The following is an 18,657-nucleotide window of genomic DNA, read 5'->3' as shown; positions in this document are numbered from 1 at the left end:
ACCCTCAGCATGGGCAGTTCCTTCCCATGGACTGGGGTCCTGAACTAAATAAAAAGGAGGAAGTGAATGCGCTTTCTCTCTCTCTCTCTCTCTCTCTCTCTCTCTCTCTCTCTCTCTCTTCCTCCATCTCTTCCCCTTCCTCCCCCTCTCTGCTTCCTGAATGTGGATGTGATGAGACAAGCCACCTCACTCTCCTGCCACCACGCTTCCCCTGCCATGATGGACTGACTGTGCACCCTCGAACTGTAAGTCAAGATAACCCTTTTCTTCCTTACATTGTTTCTGTTGGGTATTTTGTCACAGTGACAAGAGATGGTAGCACAGGTCTGCTAAGGACATCAACGACCTGACATATCACTGGTAGGGGATATAGCTCGGTGGTGGAACACTTCCCTAGTTAGTACAGCAGAGGAGCGGAATGTCACAAAAGGGCTCTGACATACACCACTGTGTCTTGGTGGGAAAGAGACCAGCACGGACCTTGGAGGAAGGCCTGCTCTGCCACGAAGGTCGGGACCTTTCCTTTGAACTAGCCACTATGGGTCTGTGTGAGTTCAGAAAGACCACAGACTCTGGTTCTGAGGAGGAGCAACCCGCCAGAGACCTGTCCTTAGCCCTGACAGCCTGGGCACACACACAGTGTAGGAAGGTGTCAGTGTGCCAGACAGCCACTGACAGAACTCAGAGACTGAAATGTGCACACAGCGCACATACCTGCCCTGGCCTGTCCCCTAAGTGCTGTTCCTCGGTAGAACCCAACCCAGCGGCAAGAAGAGCTCCCCTCCAGACAAACTGTGTCACTGTGCCAACTAGAGAGTCCCAAGAGCCCTTCCACCCCTGCACGGAAGAGACTTGCTTCTCACAGTCAAAAGAGGTTTTGGCTGAGGAACAAAGACTTCTATAGGAGAAAGGAGAAACTAGGGGTACTGAGAAAGGTCACCAGCCAGGTCCAGCCCTGGCTCAAGGAAACAGTCCATCAGTGTAGATCATGCTGGCAGGGTGGGGGGATGATAAGTCAGGGTTACTGTCAGCATCCAAGAGGCCCCTCTACACAGTCCATACAAAACACAAATTTGCGTATGCCCCATACCTGACATTGACAGTCTGAGTGTGGGCACAATAAAGCCACCGTGCCAACGTCAGCCTCATTCCATCTTCTGAGCAGTGAGCTAAGGATGAAAGCTTCAACCCAAGGTTCTAACGTCAATCTTCCACGTGCTCTTTAGGCCTAAATGGAAACCTGGACACTGTGGCATACAGGGAGGTACAGTTGACAACACTCCTGTCTGAGTCAGCAAGGACTGTCCCGCTGTACCCTGGGAACTGAGAAATGCCGTGATTTTTAAAAATGTGAGTGTGCGGGCTCGGTGGGTAGAACGCTTGCCTATCATGCATGAAGTCCTGGGTTCAATCCCCAGCATAGCACTAACCAGGCATGATGGGACACGTCTGTAATTTCAGTGGGATGGGGTGAGGGGAAGGAAGGATCAGGAATTCAAGGTCATCCTGGGCTACGAAGGGAATTCAAAGACAACCTAGGCTAGGGATCTTGTCTCAAAAAATATTAAGAAATAGAAAGACTTAAAAATTTTCATGAGAACAAGGTAAGCTCTTATTCAGGAGCAAAGAGAAGAGGTGAAAGGGTTAGGGACGGGTACAGGATGTCACCCCCAGCTCCACCTCTGTCCATGCAGAGCCGGGCTTACCATCCACATCACTGGGAACCTGACCAAACATGGCCAGGTAGGGCTCATAGATGACAGAGCGGAAGATCCACCTCCAGCGCTGTTCATTCAGTCTAAGGATCCCCTGCCTGGCCACGCCAAAGGCCACCATCCACACGGCAAAGAGAAACAGGAAGAAGAAAACGTCGATCAGCTGCCAAGGGAGGAGATCAGAATAGTCAGAACTGTGCCCATGGTGGTTATGAAGCCTGGCCATTCCCAGTCAGCCACAGAGACCGGCAGAGGGAGGCTCAAGGACCCAGAAAATTCAAGTTATCAAATTGCCTGGCCACTTATTTATCTCACACCAATTGACTGAGTTAACTGTTAAATATGCTCTATCACTGGGCTGCGGTCCCCAACCCTTAGCCACTAACCTAAAAATAAAACACCATCACCTTTAGGTCTGGAGATGTTTCCTGAATGACACCCAAGTCCTGCACTATTGCTTGCTGACCTCCAAACAGCTTTGATTCGGTGCTTTGAGAGTGAAGGCCCAGCTCAAACACAAAAGGGCCTGTGCTTTGGAGGAGCTGGCTCCAGCCACACCTGGCAGCATTTGCATTCTTTTTCAACCCCCAAATTGGTTTTGCAGAATTACTTCTTTGGAAAACAAAAGCAGCCCCTGTGAGACGGGAACAATTGACTTTTTTCTCCTGCTGTGTTTTGCACACACAGCATGACGTCATGGTGACTGGATGCCTCCGAGGTGCTTTGAGTTAAAAACCCGCACACTCAGCCTCAGCATTGGAAAGGGATGTCCACATGAGCTCATCCGGTGGGTGGCCCATCTGATTTCCAGACAGAATCAGCCCCGGGAAGCAACATCCCCAGCCTGCCACGTGGTCCCGTTGTGGATGTAAAGCAAGCCTATGGCCTTTCACCCACAGAGTGTGGGTCTAGCTCACCATTTATCTCTAGGGAAAGGTGTTTGCCTCTTTGAACTAGAACAGCCTATCTGTAAAAATGGTAAAAACGGCATAAAAGCCCTTCTGTATGTATATTCTGAGTGAGCTGTTCAGACTCCGATGGAAGTGAGATGCAAAGTGGATGGAACCCGTCGGGAAACCCCAGTGGCTTTCTAGCCACTGTGAAGGCAACCTATACTGTGAACAAGCTCCGCCCATCAGCCATGGACTCCGCGGTGGGTAAGACAAGGATGCCCACTGGTGCTGCTGGCTCTTACCATCCGCTGTAGCATTATGATCTTGGGTCCTAAGTTCCTGCTAACGGTGAAGATGTGGATGAGCCTTAGAGTGAATATAATGTAATCCAGACAGAAAATGACTCTCCCGGAATACAAAGAGCTTTTATTAGAAGAGTGGAGTCTGTGGAGAGAAAAAGAGAATTTGTGTTGCATGGCATAGCGTCTCAAAGTTTACTGTGGTGTGTCATGTGTGTGTGGTGTGTCATGTGTGTGTGGTGTGTCATGTGTATGTGGTGTGTCATGTGTGTGGTGTGTCGCGTGTGTGGTATGTCTTGTGTGTGTGCACATCGGGTGTCTCACTCTGTTGCTTTCTGTCATGGTTTTCGAGACAGGGTCTCACACGGAACCTGGAACTCACTGATTGGCTCCCAGGCCTGCCAATCTTGCCCAGCCTTGGTTCCAGTTACAGGTGGGTACTGTCATTCTCAGCTTTTACACAGGTTCTGTGGGTCCAAACACAGTCCTCACACTTGAATGGCAGGCACGTTGCTGACTGAGCCGTCTCCCCAGCTCAGTGTAGGGCCTTGGATCATCATTTGAGATTTAGCTGTCTTCCCACGTACTCTAGCTGTGAGGCTGGAGGGATGCACTGATACCTGGGGGACTGCAGGACCAGTCACATGCGCCATAAGCTAAGTGGGCGAAAGTAAGTCAACATTGGAAGACACTCAGCATCCCCAGGACCCTTTCCTTGAATTCTAATTGTGGCCCCCAAAGCCTATTTGAAAAACAAAAGGAAAATTGTTAAAACCCCCAGATGGGGAGGAAGAAGCAATTTATGTTGGCCAACTTGTGTCTCCACTGGACAGGAGCAACACCCTCTTGTGGTCATCTCTGGTGGGGCTGGTCCATCCACAGACTTGAGATGTCCAAGATTTTTTTTCTCCATCTTTTGTGCCAAAATCCCTGAAGGTAGGAGGGGGGAGGAACCACTCACCGGAACACGATCCCCGCTATGAAGTAGAAGAGCCCCAGGGTGTCCATGACGTTCCACAGATCAGTGAAATAATTCACTCCATTCATGTACCACTGTGACAGGAGAGGGCAGACAAAAGAATGGGCATCTGGGACACCAGGCTTGTAGACCCGTGAATATCCACGCAGCTTCTCCCTGGCACTCTGGAGGCTGTTGGTGTCAAGAACCCCACTACCAGAACCCCATGTTCCCAGGGCACCAGAGAGCCAGCTCTCAGAGTCAAGAAAAGGAGGTGTGTTCTTTCCTCTCAAATGAAGCCGCAGAGAATGAGTGTGACCTGTGTGAACCGGCCAGGTGTCCATGGACAGCAGTGCAGACTGTGCAGTTACCGAGTGTCTTCCTGACTCTCATGAATTTGTGTGTTTATTGTAAAAAATTTAACAGAGCACACACAGTAGAACAGCTTGATTAGTGAGACCTTTAAAATGTGTACATGGAGGAAAGATTATTAATTGGACTGCATAAAGTAGGTCTGAAGAACTTCGGCCTAGCTGTGTAACCCTTCTGTTTGCCTGCCTATTCAGAATCTGGCTACTAGGGGCCTGAGGACCAGACCCTGGGGATGGCTCAAAACAGGGAACAGTGGATTCAGTGAGGTATGGTACCGATTCCCATAAAAGATGAGTACTCGTGTGTTCCCATGAACTCATCCATCTGGGTCTATCTGGGACTTGGATATCCTATTTCCTACTTGGTCCCTGACCCTAACACCTAGACGAAGTGGCTAAGGTACCCATCCTGTGAGTGAAGGGCTTCTAGGATCCACCAATATCCCCCAAGCTGAGATGCAGAGGGAGGCAGGACACACATTTTGAGTGGACAAAGGAAGGGATCACTATAGATCATAATGGAATGATAACCTCCCCCATGCCTGCACAGCCTGGGTCAGACCATGCTCTACTGTGGGGAGACTGGTTCAAGGTTAGGAGCCTGGGAGGACACAGGAGCATCCATTTGTCGGTGCCGTGCTGACCCTCGGGGTACCAACAGCCATTGGCTACTCTAGGCCTGCTAAGATGAGAGTGGTTGGCACCGGCCCTGCCCACCTGCTCTCCTTGTCATCCCTGCTGGTAGGCTGGTACATGCTGATCCGCACTGCCCCAGCCCTTCCTCGCCTGAGGGATTCCAGAAGCCTGACCCGTATTGCAGGAATGATAGCTACATGAACCCTGGGCCACTAGAATACCACTACAGGGAAAAAAGATTTCCGGTAAGTGCAAGGCTAAGCTGCGCTCATGAAATCCCAGGATGTGTTCATCATCTCCTCCACGCTGTGGCGGCTTCAGAACTACAGGAACTTTCAGAGAAGGTGGGGTAGAGCTTACCACCGTTTAATCAAACATCCACCATGCTGTTTAGCTCTGCTAGGAGTGAGTTAACTGTGTGTGCACTGTTGGCTCTCTAGGTTAGAAATCCCCACTTAGTGTGAGCACCCTCCCCTGGGCCAGGGACATCACTCGTCACCAGAAAGTACTGGGTATCTGAGGCCCAGATACAATCTAAAACAGACAATGTCCTGTCTAGGGGGCCTTCCCTAACAACTGTGACTCTTGCCTGGTAAGACTGCACAGGTCTGCAGACCTCTTCCTTGAAAACCAACCCAGTTTAGGGATCCAAAGACGAGGTTCTGCAGAAAGGAAGGGAAACAGCGCCCTCTAGTGACAAAGCTTTACAGCAGTGGTCTGTAGACTGGCAGACCATTGATCAACCATTCATCAACCATTCCAAAAAAAGGCCACCTGGGTTTCTCTGCACAAACGGGAGAGAGGACTGGGCCCCCTCTGTATAGATAAACCCTCCTCTCTGGCTTCAGTAGCCGACCAGGTGACCTTCAGGAGTGACTTAGGGGCACCCTGCATGTCCCTTCCTGTATTAACACAATAGTCTCAGCAACAAGAAGATACCGGTTCTGACTTCAGAGACACACAGCAAATTAAAGTCTAAAGTGGACCACCCCACTTGATGCTGTTCTGGGGACCATGGAAGCGTGTATTAGGACCCGGGGCACTCAGAGGTCTCCCTGATGGGGTCAGTACAAGAGAAGACACCCCGATTCATGCTTCTGCTTCTCTCAGGAGTTTCTTCAGCAGGAAATGCACCTCCCAAAAAAGGGCAGAACTAAGACGCCAAAAGCCAAATTACTATACATCACTTACAATCTATTTGTAACTCTCCCTTACCCTTTAATTCTCTGTCCCACCCAATCCTCATGACTTAATTCCCTATTCACCATAAGTCAACTGACCCTCTAACCCAGGAGGCTCTTCTCTAACTGCTGATCTCCACACAGAACCCCTCAGCCCCTCTCTGCTGGTGACACAGCAGAAGCCGAACCGGGGAGTCAAGGCTGGCCGCAGAGACAGAGTCCACACGGAAGGGTTGTGGGCTGAACGACACCCGCAGACTGAAGTCCTCAACCCTCTACCTGGGAATGTGACCTTGTCTGGAAATTAGGTCACTGCAGATGGAACTGGACAGGTCAAGATGGAATCCTGATCCAACATGACTGTTGTCCCCAGGAAGTGGAGAAATTAGGGCACACCTGCACATATGGGGGGGGACACCATATGGACATGACGCCAGGGGTCAAAGTGTCACATCCACGAGGCACAGAATGGCAAAGACGGCCAGAAAGCTTCCAGAAGCTAGGGGAAAGAACAGAGCTGTTTTCTTCGTAGTACTAAGTGGGACCACCTGTCCTATACCCTCATCTTGGTCTTTAACCCTCCAGAACTATAGACAGTACACTGCTACCCAATCCATCTTGTGTGTCTTGGGGTTTTCTTCCTCCACCTCCACACTGCTTACCAACTAGTCAAGAAGACAGGTACACATGGGCACCAGTGCCAGGACCCCTCCCAGCTCCCACACCCATAATCACTAATTGATCAAGACATACCCATGCTGAGAATATATAAACAGGCCCCCAGAATCCCTCGCAACCCAGGAGTCCTGGAGAATGCACATAAAGATCTATCTGAGAGAGTTGGCATGGGAATGTAAGTCAACATAGTGTTCTTAGACTAGTGGGGGCCCTACCAGGGAAAGAGCAGCAATGCTGCCCTTTCAAATCTCTTCCACCACCAGGCCTTCTGCTTTGCAAACTGTCAGTACCCCACAAGCTGCATACCTAGCACATGCTTGCTCCATGGAATGTATTTTAACCTTAGGGTTCAGATCCAGAAGAGACAACAGAATGACAGCAGAATCTGAGAGAACTTTCTGAGACCGGTTTCCATCGTGGGTCAGGACATTGCCATCTTCCCAGCAACATGAATTTCTTCAACATCTGCTACCTCAGTAAGTCCCTGCTCCTTGGGGCCTGGGGTCGTTTGGATTCAGTGGTGGAACAAGGACCCCAAAACGTACACATGCCAAGAAACTACACACATGGACCATAAAGAACCCACAGGGATTGTGGCAAGATTTACTGCTAGGCATTAGGGTGTTCAAGATGGTCAGGCCTCCAGGTCCCCAGCTGCTCAGCAAGCTGCCCCTGGTGGTGGAGAAGGTGAGTACACAGAAGGTTCCCGATGATGGAAGAACTCAGGCCAAGGTCTCTCAACCAACCCCCTCCTCTGTCCTTGCTCATTTCTGTTGCTCTGATAAAACATTCTAACCAAAGGCAACTTGGGGGGGAGGGGGGAGGAAAGATTTGTTTGACTTATACTTCCAGGTCACACTCCATTACTGAGGGAAACTAAGGTAGGAGCAGGACCATGGAGGAACACTGCTTCTTTATAAGCTCATACCCAGCTGGCTTTCTTATCCAGCCCAGGACCTCCTGCCTAGGGACGGTGCTGCCCACAGTGGGCTGGGATCTCCTACATCAACTAGCTATCAAGACAATCCTCCCACAGACATATTCACCTGCCAGTCTTATCTAGATGGTTGCTCTGTTGCGGCTCCCTTCAGGTGATCTTAGGCTGCGTCAAGATGGCAATCAAAGCTAAGTAAGGCACCTTCCCTGGCTGAGCCTTGTCCATCAGTTAAAACACTAGTTCGGGACATAGCGTGAATTCAATGCTAAGAGATCCCACTGCGGTGCTCAGAATTTGAAAATCACCTTCAGGTCCATAGACCGTCACCCAGGAAGAATTTATTTGCAGCTTTCGTGAGTTGTCTGGGTGGACTTTTGATGCTGTGGCTGCCTTTCAGTCAGCCACTCTCTCGTCAGTTACCCCAGTAAGCTCACCGGTTCCTTACACTAGACGCGTGGAACCATCTCTTTGGTGTGCTGTCAGTGTCTTATCTGGGGTGAGCAGACATGTACTCACACCTCCCTGGGGAGAGCGACGCAACCCTTGCCCACCTGCCTCACTTCATCACAGAAGAGGACGAACACCAGGGCATAGAGGATCAGCTCGGGCGTGTGCGGCACAGAGTGGAAGTCCATGAGCAGCACGTAGGCAAACAGCAGGAGGAAGGCGATGTAGAAGACCACGTTCCATGAGAAGACCACGAAGGGCGAGGTGAAGAAGGCCACGTAGTACCAGAGCAGCTTTTTGTGCTTGTCAATGGGCTTCTTCCTGAACCAAGCCAGAGGTGGGGCAGAATCACCATCCGCACACACACACACCTACTGATACACGTAACATACACACGTTCTCTCACACACTCACATATACTCAGATACAATGGTACAGTCACTCACACATACACACACACACACACACACACACACACACACACACACAAACACCAGTACTACCCACCACAGACAAGGAACAAACAGGGAAAACTGGATCAAAATGCTGACCCAGCCAAAACTCAACCCTTATTTTTGTTTGTTTTGTTTTGTTTTGTTTGTTTTTGTTTCTTTTTTAGTTGATCAGAAAATTCAAGTTCAGCCTCAGATACCAAAGCAGGTCCACCTGCTTGAAATCCAACCCAGAAAAATCCAGGGAAGAAGCCAGACCACACACACAGATGCCATAATGGATGTTCTAAGTTCTAGGCTTACAGCCATTTGCGCAAATGCTCAAACACACACACACAGACACACAGACACACACACACACACACACACACACACACACACGATTAGATGCCCCAGTCCACACCTGAATGATACGAGGCCACAGCCCACCAGGGGGATGACAAATAGACACAGGATGATCTTCCAGTTCTTCGTGTCTCGGGAAATCTCTCCATACCATTGCTTAGAAAGAAAATTCTAGAGAGAAACAGAGACAGAGAATACAGTCCTTGATGATTTAAGTATAGGAAGGACAGGACACAGTCCCCATCTCTGCATATTCCAGAAATATTTACCCCTATATTAACGTCTTTAATTTTAAAATGTTATCTGGATCCTAAGGCGTGAAGCAGCAACTTAAAATTCTGTTTGATTTTCAAGTCTTTTTTCTAAATTCAATTCTATGGGCTTTAAAAGAGAGTGTTACATGAGTGAAACTCACTAAGCTTATGAATTTTTAACTACTATGATTCTTATTTGTGTAAGCTTAAACAAGTATGAGTCTTCAGTGACTGCTAAGTTCAAAGCCAGGGCCAACGCAGTCTGTAGAGTCCCCAGAGATTTCTGGCTGGAGGCAGATGGATGCTTTTATTCTGAAGCTAAAAGGAAGTTGGGAAAGGAAAGACTGATAGAGTCGAGGTGGTATGCATGGAGACACATTCCCCTGACCACTGTGCCAGCCCCTGAAGGTGGGGCAGGAAGAGCTTCCACGATAGTGGAAACTGGAAACCCATAATACCACCAAAAGATAGGTGGGGGATAAGGGACCGGACCACATCAAAGAAGCCCACAGCTGGAAAAACAAAACAAGCCAACCAGGCAGGGCCTAGCATATAGAGGGCAGAGCAAAGGAAAACTGGGGCCCACTCATTGCCACTAAGAGGGCTGGGAATGGTGTGCTATGGCCATAATCCTGCATCTGCTCTCCTACTGGGTAGAGGACAGGGCTTCTCTTATGCTCCCTACCATGTCCTCTTGGGGCTACTCCACAGATATGTGCTTGGCTGAGGAGGGGCCAAGCTAGAGCCCCAGAAAGAGCATCAAACAAGCAGCACGTTGCAGTTGTAAACGCCCTGAGAATTTCACCAGGTTCTACAGGGGACCCAAAGGTTCCCAAGAGCTCCAAGGGCCACCTTCCTTCTGAATGCATCATGTCTGCTTCTTTCTCCCTCCACTCACTGCCTGCTAATCACCTCCAGAGCAAACCACTTCACTGAAAGCCTCGTCTGTCTCTTTACCAGCCACTTGGGGTAAAGCAAAGTCTGAAGTTGGAGGCAATCCACGGAGGATTAAATCCCAGTGCCACTGCTTCCTAGCAAGCAAGCATGGGAAATATTCCAGGACCTCTCTGAGCCCTGAGTCCTCAAAATAAAATGAATTACGCCCACCACCACAAGCATGGTGTAGATGAAACATGGTACAGGCATGGTTCTCCCTCCCATCCCTGCCTGATCAGACCTACAGTGTTCCTGGGCAACTGTGGGCACAGTTAACCTGCTGCCTGCTTAACTTGCCTCAGGACCAGCCCCGCCCGTCTCATGATTCCTCCATCACTCGTGATGACCACAGTGGCAGCAGCTGACACGGCCGACCTTCCCTTTCATACAGAATTTCATGGCATCACCATAGCAACTCTCTGACAACCGCAGCTGCTGCTGTTTGGATAAGAAATCCCCCACAGGCTCTCAGGTCTGGCTGGTGGGGTGGGCCACGGAGGGAGGGACTTGCAGAGTTACCCCTAAGCCAGTTTCCAGTCCCTGTGTCCTCTAATCCACAGGAATGCAGCATCAGCACCATGATCTCTGCTGCACTGGGTTGGAACTGTGAGCCCAAATATGTCTGTGCTCGTTGAAGTTGCCTCTGTCACGCATTCTGTCACAGAGACATACCTAATATGCATGACTGTGCCCATTTCACAGATAGAAACTGGGATCCATCATCTCACATCTGCTTTAGTGGGCTAAGACCCAGGCAGGCGGACCCAGAGACAGCTCATCATTACAATGTTGTACTATTTGCTTTGTGGAAGCCCAAAGAATTCTTCCTCCTTGCCATGTGTCTTAGCTTCATTTCTGTTGCTGTGATTAAAAAAGTAAAAATAATACATACCAACAAACAAAAAAACTAAGAAAAAGCACCTTTGGGAAGACAGGGTTTATTTTAGCACACAGTCCCACATTACAGTCCATCATTTTAGAGAACTTGAGGCAGGAACTTGAAGCACAATCACATCCACAATCAAAAGCAGAGAGAAATCAATATATACTTAGTATTCTCCTAGATTTCTTTATTCATCTAAGGTCCAGGATTCAAAACTAGGAAATAGTACCACCCATAGTGGGCAGGGTCTTCCCACATCAACTAAGGCTATCAAGGCAACACACACACAAAGATACACCTACTGACCAACCTATCTAGACAATGCCTTCCTGAGACTCTTTCTGGATGATTCTACAGTATGTCAAGTTGACGATTAAAGCTAGGCACCACACTGTGATTTGGGTCTTAGATGTTTTCCTAAGGTCCATCCCTAAAGGCATCGTTTCCAGTGTGACATTTGGGAAGGTGGTCCGATTTTTAAGAAGATGGGACCTAGGGGGATGTCTTAGGCTCTTGGGAGTTATACCTTTGAAGAGACTTTGGTTCCTCCTCTGCCCCCCACCTCCTTGCTTGCTAGCTGCCATGAGGTGAGTGTGTACCTCTATCATAGCTCTGGCCATAATGCCCTGTCTCATGATGTATTCAGAAGCAATGGCACAGCCAAACATGAACTAAAACCTCCAAACCCTGTGAACCAAAGTAAACCTCTGCTTTTTATAAGGTAATCACCTCGGGCATTTCGCTACAGTGGTGGAGAGTTGACCAGTGCATTCCTGTGCCATCTCCTGAGGTGAGGCTTTTCATAAAAGCACACGTCTTCACATCTTCCACATTGTCACCCAGGGAACCCCTCAACGTTTTTTTTTTACACAGGATGAGGAAGGTGGACTCCTAATGCCATGTCCTTGATGCTACTGGTAGCATGTGATGTCAGACTTATTCCTGGGCACAGTTTTCAAGGCCCGGCTTTCGCTTACCTGGACCCCAGGCTGCGCGATGAAATGCTGGTCTGTGGCCTCCACCGCCAGCTCCAGGCAGTTGCTCCCGCCCCAGGCTTCACAGGAGTAGACCAGCAGCTGCTCTGCCAGGTCTTCGTCATTGCTGTAGCACTCGGTGAACAGCTCTGCATCGTCACGGAGAAGAGGGCTGGGCTCAGCTGGTGGACATGGAACCTGGCCTGCCTGGCCCCCATCAAACCCTGAACAGATGGGGCATGAGGACCCAGGCATACAGAAGGCAGAGAGAAAGCTAACCAAATGTCACCCTTGCTACATGGGTGTTTTCTTCAGACACAACATAGTCGGCAGGGCTCTTTAATGCAGAGGGTGTTGTTACATGCCTATGGAATTCAGCTGCCTCCACCACCTAGGGAGGACCCTCTCTGACGGGTTCTGGACACAGGCAGAAAGGGTCTTGCTCTCTGGGAAGGCCTCAGGATCCTCTATCCCTCCTTACCTAAAACAGCCCCTCCCCACTTCCATTTCCCTCCCAAGCCTTCTGGGTGAGACATCTTGGCAGACGCTATGGGCTACTCACCCACAGCCCGGGTTTCATATTCATTGGCCAGTTCCTCTGATTCCCCAGCAGCGTTGATATCATTCTTGACTTTAGCCAGGGTCTTCAGAAGCTTGCTGGCTCCCAAGGCTGCCAGAGTACAGCCTTTGGTCTTTTGGAGGCACGCAGGGGGTGGGGGTGACAGGGATGGGGAAATGTTGGTTAATGCATAGTCTCTTGAAGCATTGACATTAACTTTTGAAAAGTATAGACAAGCAGGAGATGGCAAAGTCAACTACGCATTGTGATTTCAAGTCAAGTCTGAGATGAGCTTGGAACAGACTTGGACCTCAGTAAACTATCAGTGGTCTTGGAGGTAGAATCAGCGTCTAAAAAGAAAATACCTGGATAAGTATTGGGGGGCATTCAGACTCTGATGACAGCAAGCCTGACTGACCCCTTATCTCGATGTTATCATGCTATAACAGCCAGGATGCAGGGAGGGAAAATAAGAACATTGAAGACCTGCGCCATGTAACTGAAGGTTGTGTCTGAATTCAGCAGCCAAGGACAGAAGTGCATACGGAAGCACAAGTATCCATATTTATAGAAACCGTGACATACCAAACCACAAAGAAAAGTCTCCATAAATACTTCAAGCAGAATTTTTATAGGTCCTACCTCCTGGTTCATAATGGAATTAAGCAAGAGATCATTGTTTTTATTTTAATCTTATTATTACTTAGTGCTGGGGAAGCCTAAGGCCTTGTGCGTGTGAGGTAAGGGCTAAGAAATTAATTTTTTTAATCAGTAAATAAATTTTAATTTAATGTATATAGGGAACCTTTTAAATTGTATATGTAGTTCAGATGTGAATTGAATATTTAACTGGGTAGTACTTAATTAAAGTTTGAAATATGCCATCTCAATTTGGTTGAGGTTGTTGTCTCTTACCATAGTTGATAACCTTCTAAAATTTCCAAATCATTGCAATAGAATTCTAATTCCTGCAAGCCTGTGTTGTTAAAAGCATTAGACGTTTTTGTTAAATCACCGAGGATCCAAAAATTCTATATTCTATAATAACTGACCAGACCTGAATTTTAACTATTGACCATGTGATTTGCTTAATTTTTTTGTCTTAATATTGTGAATAAATTTACAGATAAATGATTTAGTAAAAACAAAGTAAGATTTGGAAAGAAAAGTTTCGTTGATGAGGGGTGCACTTCTCTGTGGGTCGAAGGGTAAGGACTTACAATGCAGTTAGGAATTATACTGGTTTATGAAAACCAGGGTATGAGGCTCTCCTCCGAGACCCATGACTTAGCCCCTAGGCAGCTGGCTATGTTTATAGTGCCAGGCATGTTTTGACCTCCTGTTGTAAAGGCCTTCTGTCCAATTAGACAGATGCTGGTTATCACTAAGTTCTTAGCACCACCATTGCACCTTGAGGGATATATCTTGCCATTCTGCCCGTGGTTGTGTTTCAAGGGCATAACAGCTGGGGAGAGCTGTTGATTGCTCCCCTCCCTTGGCGCTTGTCTAGCACCTTCAGACACTATGGAAGCTAGACCTATAGAAGTAGGTTTCCACATCACATCCACCTCAAGTCTTCCAGGTCCTATGTCCAAAGTATGCAGTTTCTTCAGCAATAGGTATGTGGTAGTTTCAACCTCTGGGAAGTAACCAAGGGCAATGGCAATAGTATGTATACATTGTTTTGGGGATCAGAAATTAATTTCTTAAGTTAAATTTCAGGACTTCTTATACTTGGGAAAAAATAATGCAGAGGCCCCTGGGGAGCAGGAGTGGACTGGAGGGCCCTACCTGACTCCTTTCCGGGGACCACCCATCCTAGGCACACCTCCAAGGACGTGCAAACAGAGGCACAGGCATGGTCCTGGGCACCAGATGCTCCAAATTTTAAACTAGACATGAGTGTAGGTTAGACCAGACTCCTAGGACACAGCATGCATTTGGCATCAATTCAGTGTGGACCTGAACATTTACCTGCTCCCAAATGACCTTGGAGAGTTCCTTCTTGTTCTGGAGGATGGCCCAGATGAAAAGAGCTTGCAGAGGGTGCCGGGTGGTGAGAGATGCATCCTGAGAGGGGTGAGAACATGGGGTCACCACATGCAAATGTAACCCACTTTCGGTACACTGTTTTAATAATAAAATGGGGTGGTCAGAAAGCATGAGAAACAGGCCCTCTGCTCGGAGACCTCTGGGGCTTGGGGCTGAGTCTGTTTTAGCAGCACAGTGGTGCGATTCTCATTGCTCACTGTCGCTCAGCAGGCTATGGTATGATTTGACACAAAATCGTTCATCCAGCATCAAAGACAAAGTACAACTGTATGGGAAGGTAAAAGCGGGGGAGGAGTGCCGAGAGCAATTCAGAGACTAAATGACTTCTGATGCACCATAGAGAAGAGCGATTCTTCTCCATGCCACAGATCAGTTTCTCAGACAGAGGGGAAAGAGAAGCGGTCAGATAAAATCCAACTTTCCTGTGCCTTGTATCCAATTGTCACCAAGTAAAATGTGCTCATTTCTTTGGGCTGTCGTTCAAAGATTGGAGGTCTAGCTCATATTTAAGATTCTGTATCTTCAAGGAATGTTTTCCGATGGAAAGTGTGTGTGTCCCCTCCTACGGCTCCCCTCTTGATTTGACTAAACTCTACACTGTACATGTGAGGCCCAGTTTTGTACTGTGTTTCAAGATTTTAACATAAATACTGTCAAACAGAAGATGTACACTTTCAATTCAAACACACAGCGAGCTCATTTACACACACACACACACACACACTTAAAAATCTCAGCTACGAATGCTAATGACACAAATCTCAGAGCTACAAATGGTAACAATCTAGTTTAGGTTTCCCCAGAAGCAATCCTGAGATAAGAATTTAAGCAAAGTTTTTTTATTTAGAGAGTGAGGAAATGAAGTCAGGAAAGAAAGAGGCCAATAGAAGGCACAGGGCCAAGCAGGCAGCCGTGGCTGTGTTGCTAGCAGCTCTCTGCACTATGCTCCCAAATGGTCCCCTTTAGGTGAGAGGCAATCGGGGCGCTCACTAGCACAGGAACACTGATCAGAGCAAATGTTGGCAATGACTGTTCTGGAACTGGACCTGCCCATTCGCAGAAAGGAATCCCGGGGCATTCACATCTGCTCTAGCTGAAATTTCCACAGCTCCATTTATCCACAGAACGACTGGCAGGCCTTCATTCTTTCACCTGGGCAACAGGGAGCTGAACCACGAGCGGAAAGCCATCTGTTTGTCCCTGTTCCCCATCAAATAGCCTCGGAAAGTGTGTCACCCAAGCCCTGTGATCTAGAAATGATGGAACTCAACAGAGCCAGGGACTAGAGCGAGACGTTAGAAAACTTACCAGTGACTTTATTTTTTTAGAAAAGATGGTAGAGAAAATGCATGCCACCCTACTAGCTGCTTTACGGCAATCAGGAAGAGAACGGGAAAGATGGAGGCAGAGAACGGAATTCTGGGGAACGGAAATATGGAAGCGGAAAAACTGAATTCAGGCAGCTTCACTGTTTCCACCATTACGTACATGGAGTTCCACATCCAAGTCCTCCCGGCTGCTTCTGTCTTCCTTCCAGAAGCTTCTACGGAAGTTTGCCACCAGCTTCCAGACGAAGGTGAGGAGCGCGTCGTTGTAGGAGTTCTTGGCGATCTGCAGGTTCCGGTACACGAGGGTGCTGAAGTGGGCGGAGAAGAGCTCCGTGAGGACGTCGTTGGTGAGAAACTTCTGCAGGTTCAGACCGTTCTCCAGGAAGAGGCGGACAAACTTGGGCCTGTCCTTTATGAGGGCCGTGAACATGACTTCCTGCAGGTCAGCAGACTGAAGAGAAAGAGCAGGAGAGAGCAGGTACCGTGAGATCGATAAAGAAAACACAAGGTGTTCCTGTATTTCAGCCACAGAGTCCTAGGACCTCCAGCTTCTCTCTCCATCCTGCTTTGACAATAAAATTCACTTTTCTGCCTCTAGGTGGGAGAACACCAAGGTGGAGCCTTCGAATGTGACCTGGGCTCTTTTTTAGGTGGAGATAGCATGCCCACTGAAGCGCAACACGGGCCAGGTGCTGACGCAGGCACGCGGCATGAAAAGCATCCGGGAGCAGAAGCCAACGGTGGGTATCTACAGTAGATACTGACTGTGAACCAACTACCGGTGCAACAGTACACACTGTGGGATCTGCTGCCCTCCCTAGGTGAACTCTGACCTTCTCTACAGTGACAGAGTTCCCAGTGCAATTGTCAAAACAGAACCCATCAAACCACATACTGCCTAGTAATGGTCTGGCCTGTGACACAGCAGTGAGTCACTGGACCCTGGGTCAATACTTTCTTAGTCCTTGGTAAAAATTATCCTACAGAGCTTTTCCAGAAATCCTTTTTTTTTTCTTATTTATTTTTGACAGCGTCTTAGTGTGGTATCCCAAGCTGGCCTGAACTCACTACATAATCCATGCTGGCTTTGGATTCATAGCTTCCCCAATGCTGAGATGACAGGCAGGAGCCATGCTGCCTAGCCTTGCTAAGAGTTTAAAGAAAGATCAGTGCTCACTTCAGCCACAATCCAGGGGTGCTCATTGTGTCAGCTCTTAAGTGTATTACATGATTGCCATGATATTTATTATGAGTTAGCTTCATTGCCAATACTCACAGATTCAAAGGGCCTTTAAGATCCTATTTTTGGCAATTAAAGAGGAAGGTACAAAGTCTGACAACATAAAAACCTCCAGCGGAAGCCTATGATGTCTATTCTCAGGAGCCCAGGCCTGGTTCCCACTGACTCTGTGATTCCACCCTAAAGACAGCCTGCTTAACTCCCTCAGTTCCTTGGTTGGCCCTCATTTTAATGGCAGCATTGGTGGGTTTTGTGTCTGTCTTTAGGCTGTTTTCATAGACTCACTTTCATTGCTTAGGGAAAATTGTTAAGTGTTCCTTGGATTCTTCCACTCTTTAGATCTCTCTGGGATTAACAGAGCAGGGCTCACCTGGGGAACATAGCATCTTCTCCGCTGTACTCAAAGCATTCTAAGTGTGTGTGTGTGTGTGTGTGTGTGTGTGTGTGTGTGTGTGTGTGTGCTTGAGTTAGAAACCACCCAGCAGTTTACACCACTAACACTGTCACTCGTCCTAGGACCACACTGAGAACCACTTGCATATGGGAAAGGAGAGGCTTGGCAGACGGACACACCTCTGTTTCCAGATCTTGATCCTACCATTCTCTAGCTCAAAGAGGCAGACAAGATTTTTGTATCTCAGCCTCAGTTTGTTTTGTTCTGCTTGTTGAAGACGAAATGAAGCAACCCAGGTCCCCCATGCTCTTCCAGAGTAGCCCTCCAGACACCACCGGGAACCCCCATCCTTTAACATCCATGGTGCTCTGATTCGTTTGTCAACAAAACGAGATCATCTCTGCTGTGGGTTGATGCAAGTGGCCAGGAAACTGCTGCGTGCGTTGTAAAGGGCTGCGTGACGTCGTCGTAAAATTGACTGTTAAGTGGATACGAGTACAGAGCTTAGAAGGAGCCAATGTTCTAAGTCCTCTAGAAATACCATCTAATTCAATCAGTGCAACAACACAAAAGGGAAGGTAGGTACTTCAGCAATTCCCTTTGTTTTCGGGTGAGCCTGACAAATATTTAACAATAGCTGTCTGAGCAAAACACAGACCCTGTTGTAGTGTCTGCTGACCCCCAGTGTGCACATACTCCTGCCATAGTGTATTTTCAGCTATCACTGAGACACAGCAGAATGCAAAACTGGGAATAGATAATGGAGGATCACACCACTATATAATGCAGGTGGCAGCAACAAAAGTAACCCCGAACATAATTCCTAAGTACAGCAAAATAACCAAGAAGTCATGGGGAGGGAGCTTTGTATGTGCGTGGTACATGTGTGTGCATGTGCAGGCGTGCTCCCTGTTTGTGCTCATGCAACGATCAGAGCAAGACATCACATCTCTTCTTCTGTTACTAACCTCTTTATGGTCCTGAGTCTGGACCTTTTTCTAAACATGAAGCTTGTCTCATTAGCTTGCTTGTCTAGACAGAGAGCTCTTGCAATCTACCAGTCTCCGTCCCTCAATGCTGATTTTGCAGACACACACAGCCATGCCCAGATTTTTATGTGACTGT

General features: G+C 48.2%; 1 protein-coding gene across 1 annotated transcript in view; it reads right to left on the bottom strand.

Moving 5' to 3' along the window:
• The window catches only part of Trpm8 (transient receptor potential cation channel subfamily M member 8), a 72,904-nt gene that overhangs the window by 26,556 nt on the left and 27,691 nt on the right, over positions 1 to 18,657 (bottom strand). Inside the window, exons 11-19 of the mRNA XM_048441774.3 lie at positions 16,059 to 16,349; positions 14,493 to 14,588; positions 12,522 to 12,651; positions 11,963 to 12,108; positions 8,971 to 9,083; positions 8,220 to 8,436; positions 3,869 to 3,960; positions 2,911 to 3,052; positions 1,707 to 1,878 (exon numbers count right to left, since the gene is read on the bottom strand). Coding sequence (XP_048297731.2) covers positions 1,707 to 1,878; positions 2,911 to 3,052; positions 3,869 to 3,960; positions 8,220 to 8,436; positions 8,971 to 9,083; positions 11,963 to 12,108; positions 12,522 to 12,651; positions 14,493 to 14,588; positions 16,059 to 16,349 — 1,399 coding nt within the window. The remainder of the gene's footprint in view (positions 1 to 1,706; positions 1,879 to 2,910; positions 3,053 to 3,868; positions 3,961 to 8,219; positions 8,437 to 8,970; positions 9,084 to 11,962; positions 12,109 to 12,521; positions 12,652 to 14,492; positions 14,589 to 16,058; positions 16,350 to 18,657) is intronic.

The sequence above is a fragment of the Myodes glareolus genome, chromosome 1 (genome assembly GCF_982192425.1).
Source record: "Myodes glareolus chromosome 1, mMyoGla1.1, whole genome shotgun sequence".
Classification (NCBI taxonomy): domain Eukaryota; kingdom Metazoa; phylum Chordata; class Mammalia; order Rodentia; family Cricetidae; genus Myodes; species Myodes glareolus.
Note: the sequence above shows the minus strand (reverse complement) of the source record. Positions and strands in the feature narration are given on the sequence as shown.